At 39.5% G+C, this 7500-nt stretch overlaps 1 protein-coding gene across 1 annotated transcript in view; it reads right to left on the bottom strand.

Annotated features, from left to right (window-relative positions):
- LOC101849851 (trichohyalin) overlaps positions 1-7500 on the bottom strand; it is a gene marked incomplete in the record, with an annotated part of 75546 nt that overhangs the window by 21825 nt on the left and 46221 nt on the right. The window contains 3 exon segments of the mRNA XM_035970463.1: positions 1130-1302; positions 2050-2218; positions 3489-3646. Of these exon segments, the coding sequence (XP_035826356.1) occupies positions 1130-1302; positions 2050-2218; positions 3489-3646 (500 nt within the window).

Below are 7500 nucleotides of genomic sequence, written 5' to 3'. Positions count from 1 at the left end.
TGGATAAAGTAAAGTAAAGTAAGCCCTAGAGGTACAAGAGGACGGATAAAGTAAAGTAAAGTAAGGCCTAGAGGTACAAGAGGACGGATAAAGTAAAGTAAAGTAAGCCCTAGAGGTACAAGAGAACGGATAAAGTAAAGTAAAGTAAGCCCTAGAGGTACAAGAGGATGGATAAAGTAAAGTAAAGTAAGCCCTAGAGGTACAAGAGGACGGATAAAGTAAAGTAAAGTAAGGCCTAGAGGTACAAGAGGACGGATAAAGTAAAGTAAAGTAAGCCCTAGAGGTACAAGAGGACGGATAAAGTAAAGTAAAGTAAGCCCTAGATGTACAAGAGGACGGAGAAAGTAAAGTAAAGTAAGCCCTTGAGGTACACGAGGACGGATAAAGTAAAGGAAACAAAGTAACTGTCCAAGACGACTACCTATAGTCGGAGTAAGTATAAAGTACAGTTGAAATTGTCCAAGAACGACTACCTATTGTCAGGGATAAAAGTGTTTGTCTTAGACAGGTGATTGTTTTAGTAAGTTTTTCTTAATATTCGTATGATTTCGATGAAACAGACAGAACATTTGGTTTTGACCACATGGTCTCAGTAACTCAAAACGGCCAAAACTGTCAGATAGAACTTTGTAATTTTAAAATAGTGATACGTCACCATTGATATGTCTTACGATGTGGAATCAGGCGCTCGTTAATTTTTTGATATATGGAATTATTGGTACCATTTTAAAGCATGTTCATTTGTCTTGCTTGCGATTAAAAAAATACCCATCTATCTTGACTAAAAGTCGAGATATTTGCAACTGATTGAGGTGGGGGTTGCCTGATTTCAGATGTAAAATCAGCGAAAAAATGGCCGCCAAAGCCTGGTGTTTTACATAGCTTGAGAGACCTTGGAAAAAAATAATTTACATTTTTGTGTGTGCCTTTTACCAACTTGTTCACCTCACTGAAATCTTCACAGAAATGTGTTTTTCAATAGATTTAAAAGGTATTGAACCAAAAAGCAAAAGTTTGACCAAAAAATTGCAAAACCGGTGGAAAAAGACAAAATTCTCTGATTTCATTATTTTGACGGGCGCCTGATTTCATCATACTGCCTCACATATTATATATCTATACAACGTACCTAGCTTTCATCAGCTTCTCCTTTGTCCGTAACTTCCTCTCCTCATACCTCTTGACGTCGACGTCGCGTCGCTCGCTCACGTTGTAGAGCTCGTACTGAAGGTCCTTGACTTCCCGCTGGAGACGGCCGATCTGGTCCATCAGTGACCTCTTGCCCACGTCAGAAATGATTTGCTGAGGAGTCGGACCAACAATTTTGTTGTTAAGTCGAAATTGTACGCGAGGTGTGGTGGCAAAATGAGTTACTGCTCGGATTTTAGCCTCATGGAAATTGATACATCAACTTCATAGGTACTACTACTACTACTACTACTACTATTACTATTACTACTATTACCACTGTACTACTACTACTACTACTGCTACTGCTATCGCTACCGTCACTACTACTACTATTATTACTACTACTACTACTACTACTCCTACTACTACTAATTATTGTAAATATAGTGCATATCCATGCTCTATGTCAGGCTTTAAGCACTTTACAACTATTATCACCCCAGAAGACACAATCAGAACATTCAGGAACATTCTCAGCTTCCCCGGAAACATAAAAGATAAGTAACATAATTAGAAAAAAAAAAAGAGGAGAGGTAAGGACGCCAGACCTTTGTTTGATTGGAAAGAAAAAAAAAGAAAAGAGGAGAGAAAAAAAAGAGGTGATGAGAGGTAAGGACAACAGACCTTTGTTTGATTGGAAAGAAAAAAAAAGAGGAAAGTAAAGAAAAAAAAGAGGAGAGGTAAGGACGACAGACCTTTGTTTGATTGGAAAGAAAAAAAAAAGAGGAAAGTAAAGAAAAAAAGAGGAGAGGTAAGGACGACAGACATTTGTTTGATTGGAAAGAAGGAGCAAACCACACCAAAGTGCGCAACCTAGCTCTAACCACCCACCCACTTAATTAGGCACTACTCACTCACCGGGTCGTAAGACACAGCTGACGAAGTGTCCTGCAACTGGTTCAGCCGTCCCTCAAGGTCAAGGATGGTGTGCTGCAGCTCCTTGTTCTCCGAGCTCACTTTGGCCTCTCTTTGTTTGAGCAGCGCCACCTGGTGTTTGAGCTCCGCCACCGTCTGGTCCAGCAGCGTTCTGATGGCGGGAACATGTCGGGTGGTTTTAGTAGAGATTTTAAAGGCGTTCACAACTGCATAAGGTCATATGAGCGCCAAGGGGTGGATGTCAACAGAGAAGTCCATACAAGGAATCAGACTTACTCTGCCCACCTCTCTTGCTTCAACAGCACAAAGTCTGCTTCGACTATCCAGGCACCCCGGAAATAGTGGGTCACAAGAGTGTGACATACAAAAGAAGTAGAGGAAAAATGATGATAGTAAGGATTAGGAAAGAAAAAGCAGCAGTTCCCTGTTGCAGTTCAGGCAAGGTCATGAGCATGACATTGATGAATCAGCCCATTTACAATTCTACTGTGCATAAGAACATGGTTAATGTCCCCCCTTTGGGAATAATAATAATAAATAGCATTTGTATAGCACATATCCCCAGGGGGGGGGGGGGAGTAGGAACATGTTGGGTGGTTTTAGTTTTAGTAAGCGTTTTACGGCACTTGCAACACAATAAGGTCATATAGGTGCCGAACATTAGAGGTGTTACAAGAGAGTAACAAACACAAAAAAAGAAGGAGGATGGATAAGGACGACAGATATTTGATTGGAAAGAAGAAGCAAGCCACACCACAGCACCCACCAACTTCAGCACAGTGGCTCCGTTCATTGTATAAATATGTTTAGTGTGTCTGGTCAAGTCAGCTGCTAAAATCGCCATCTTCCAGAAAGCTTGGAAAGAGAGAAAAGTAACAGCAGACTGGCAAAATGCGCTAGTGGTGCCAATACGGAAGAAAAAGGGCAGCAAGAAAGACTAACACCCACAGAGGCATATCTTGTCTCAGCCATGAGGGGAAAATGTATGCAAAGATCCTAGAGCAACGCACTCGCGCAAAAGTCGAACATCTTCTCAGTGATGTCCAGTTTGGTTTTAGAAGAGAAAGAGGGTGCACTGATGCAATTTTTGTACTCTGACAACTGTCTGAGAGGGCATTGAAATACGACCAAGAACTTCATCTCGTATTTGTGGATCAGAAAAAAGCCTTCGATCGAGTAAATAGAAACAAGCTATGGAAGATTCTTGAGCAGTACTACATCAAGGGACAACTGCTAGACAACATCAGGGCTATCTATGCAAACAGCAGAAGTGCAGTCCGCACTACCAGTGGAATATCGGACTGGTTTCCAGTAATATCCGGAGTCAGGCAGGACTGCAATGAAAACCTAACTGTTGATAGGGGCGTTAAACCTTTACCATTTTGTCACACCAGACTGTCTGTCTGTCTGAGCGAGCTCACCTCTGCAGTTTCTCCCCCTCGAGCTGGTTGCGAATGGTGACCAACTTGTCCTTGGTGTCCTCCAGTTGACCTTTGCCCGTGTCGGCGGCCGACAGCTGGCGCTCCACGTTGAGCAGTTTCTGCGTGACCTCCTCCAGCTCCTGCTGCAAATCCTTGGCCTGGGCAAACACACACACACAGAAGAAACGTTCAAGCGAGATCATGACTGATGGGTGATTATATTGGTCGCATTTAAGCACTAGGGGGCTATCCCGTAAAATGCTGTTTTGAGAAAATCGAAGGAAAAGTTTTTGCCCCTTGTTCAGTTTCTTTAAAAGACAAAGAGAGTTTTCTCTATAACCAAACAAATAAATAAACGCCAATGAAACCAAACTTCTCCTTTTGGTAGAACAATGCCCACTTTTGGTGTAGGTCAAGATTTCTGGAAACCCCCGAAATCTGGGTTAGCCGGCTTGTCCTTAAAAGCGACCATATATATCTCCACGCATCTTTATAATATTTTGCCTTTTAGCTTTAGAAATGAAAAACCCCCCCAAAAACCCCACTTTTATTGATCCCTGAAGGGCAATTTGGTTTACAATGACAAACATACATACGTAGGCCTACATAGATATATGATTATAAATACATACATAGATGCATACACATTGATATTTACACACATAAATACACACAATGTTACACCAGTACAGAACAATTTCACAACCATGCTATTGTTGGTCGCCACTGTGCAGCGCCCTGGTTTTTTTAGCTAAGGTTGTCGTGTCTTGCTCAAGGACACAGTGACCACCCATCTGATCCCCGAGTCACCGACACTTGCTTGACTTTACTCTTGAGTCTAAACACACTACTCACTTAGCCACTGGAGCTGTAAGCGTTTTACAGCACTTGCAACACAAATAGGTGACATATAATTAATATAAATAAAGGATATTAGATTAGAGGTGTTACAAACATGTGTTCTTCAAAGAAACATGGGCAATAAAAAACAGTAGGCATAGTGAACTTGTGTGATCAGGCACAGCCTTAAATATAAAGCATACTATTTTTCTGACTAAAGCGTACAAATAACTATGACACTTTCTATAACCATGAGGCAACAACACTTTCTTCCATTAAACATTGACAAGGGGAGACAACAATATGTCATCTGTAACCAACAGAACACTGCCCAGCTATTCATATGTATGTCCAGAAAGCAAATATTTGACAGGAGAGAGAAAAGACTTTAATTTTTATGGAAAAAATATTTGTACCTGCATTATGTTCCTTTTTTGGGGTGGTTTTTTTTGGTCTTTTTTGGGGGGGGGGGGGGGGGGGGGGGGTTATTATTTTACTTTTATTTGTATTAATTTGGTTTTTAAATTTAGACTTTAAATTTCCACCGAATATGACTTGAGCACACACAACCAATGCCACAGATGAAAAGAAACTGCAATTTTGAAAAGTATCACAATTTTGGGCTTCGTACATTTTAGCAGCAGGCCGAAGATAAAGAAGCCAGTGTGTACAAACAGTGAACATTGAAATGTGGACAATTATAAGTCTCTAAAACTCTGAGACCACACACAGTAATCAGGTGAGGAGGAAAGTTCTCTTCAGAAATTGGGGCATGATACAGTTAAGATGGTGCAAGTTGTACTAAAAGAAAATAATCAAGCAGCGCAACATATATTAGCTTGGAAGATGTAATTAACTCCTCCACCCCCTGTGTAATAGTAGCACATGTGCATAACAGGATCAAGAAAAGACGTAAACATGCAGTTTCTGGGGTGCCTAAACAGACATAAAAGCCCTGGACATCTAGCTCTCGATCACTGGCAAAATTGAAGGCAAACGAGGTAGGGGTAGACCCAGAGCAACTTTGGAGAGTCTAAACAAAAGGGTGACAGGGAAAGATCAGGACAATATATAGCTTTTTCTAGAGCATCCAAGCAAAGTAATGAATGGAGGGAGAACCATGATCGCCGATGAATGTGGCAAATCTGGCACTTGATGAAGTTAGAATGGCACATCTCCTCTGAAAAACTATAGGCCTATACTGACTCTAAAAATAGTACAACAGTTCTTAGAATGGCGTATCGCCTTTGCAAAACTACTGAATATACAAAAACAGTACATAGATTGTCCAAAAGATGAAAACACAACTGTAGGCCTAGCATAAACTCTCGTTTTAGTAAGAGTTTTACGGCTCTTGCAGCACAACAAGGTCATATAAGTGCCGAAGATAAGAGGTGTTACAAGGGCGTAACAAAGACAAAAAAGAAGGAGGGGAGATAAAGACGATAGATGTGTGATAGGAAAGAAGAGGCACCAGAGAGGTGGATAATATATGACATATTACATAGTAGCAAGGTGCACATCTGAACAGTAAGTCGTACATATGATAGAGTTATTACAGTGGTTATAGCATCAACAGGAACAATTAAGAAGGTCAGTCTATTTTTTGTTGTAACAGAAACTTCATTGTTCTCATCTATCAATTCATTTTACATCAATTTTGACAGAGGTTCTACTTAAATTAAAATACGTATTTTAAAAATTCCTCAACTTTTCGGATCCCTTCATACATCTTTCATAGATCTTTCGTAGAGAGAAAGAGTGAGTGAGGCTGGATGAAACATGATACAAGAGAGAAAGAGTGAGCAGGGCTAGATGAAACATAGATACAGAAAAAGTGCAACGGTGCCAAAAGAGAAAGAAAAAGAAGAAAGAAAAAGAACAACAGCCGTCTGGCTGTAATAAACAGAAGACTGAAACAGTAATGGGACATCATCATCATGGTACACAAAAAAAAGTCTTGACATTTTAAAAGTAATTATCTTGGAGTCGAAAAAAACCCCAACATTTGGATTAAAATGACTGATGAGTGAAAAGAACGATTTTTAAAAAAATGAACGTTGGCAAATATTTAAAAAAAATAAAAATCAGGCAATACAATCATGTAAAGCAGTGAGTTACTTATGACTATATTTACAACATGAACGTAACAGAATATTTATATGATACTGAAGCCAAACATATCACAGTAAAGAATCGAGAACGAGGAAGAAGAAGAAGACCATAAAGAAGAGAGGCAGTTCCGTATGTATTCAAAAGATTTTTGGCTTACAAAGGATACTGGCAAATAAAAGAAAAAAAAAGCAACCACTAAAACGCTTTGGTGTTGACCACAATTCTCCCCCCCCCAAAAAAAACAACAACAACAACCAACATTTGAAATCATAATAATAATATTAAGCACATCTTGATAATGAATACATGAAATAAGCAATGAACTTCAAACATACACAGATGAATGATTTCAGGCAACCAGATATACATGAGTCAAACCCTAACTACAGCCACCATGCAAGAGCGGTACCATCAAAACTGAGCCCAAACTTATACAACCAATAACATGAGAAAAGCACTTTGCTAGATACCATGTCAATCTTACTAGCAAAACCAACAAAAATTAAATACTTAGAGAGAAACAAAACAAAACAACCCCAATAACCTCCTGTTTAGTTTAGTTTTCGTAAAAGTTTTACGGCACTTGCAACACAATAAGTCTATACAAGTGCTGAAGCTCAGAGGTGTTGCAAGAGAGTAACAAACACAAAAAAAGAAGGAAGAAGAAAAGGACGACAGATGTTTTAGTTTTTGTCAAAATGATTTTTTGAGAAATACTGAAAGTTTCAAAGATGTCTTCACACTAGAAATATTGTAAAATGCGAAAAATACAACCCCGGGGGAACAAAATGACCCCAGGGCGTACGGATAAAAATAACACAACCACACTAGCAACATCAGACCCTGACATACTCTGGCCCACTATGGGAAAGCACAAAGCCTCTGCGAGCATCTATCTACACGAAGCATGAGACGATGGCGGAAATGGAGAGAAAAGAAACTCACTCGGTCTGACTCAGGGAGCATATCAGAAATCTGAAGTGCAAAATGAACAGCAAAGAAATAACAATAACAATAATAATAATAGTAATAATAATAATAATAATAATAATAATAA

Source organism: Aplysia californica, unplaced genomic scaffold (genome assembly GCF_000002075.1).
Source record: "Aplysia californica isolate F4 #8 unplaced genomic scaffold, AplCal3.0 scaffold00270, whole genome shotgun sequence".
Taxonomy (NCBI): domain Eukaryota; kingdom Metazoa; phylum Mollusca; class Gastropoda; order Aplysiida; family Aplysiidae; genus Aplysia; species Aplysia californica.
This window is presented reverse-complemented; position numbering and strand designations above follow the sequence as displayed.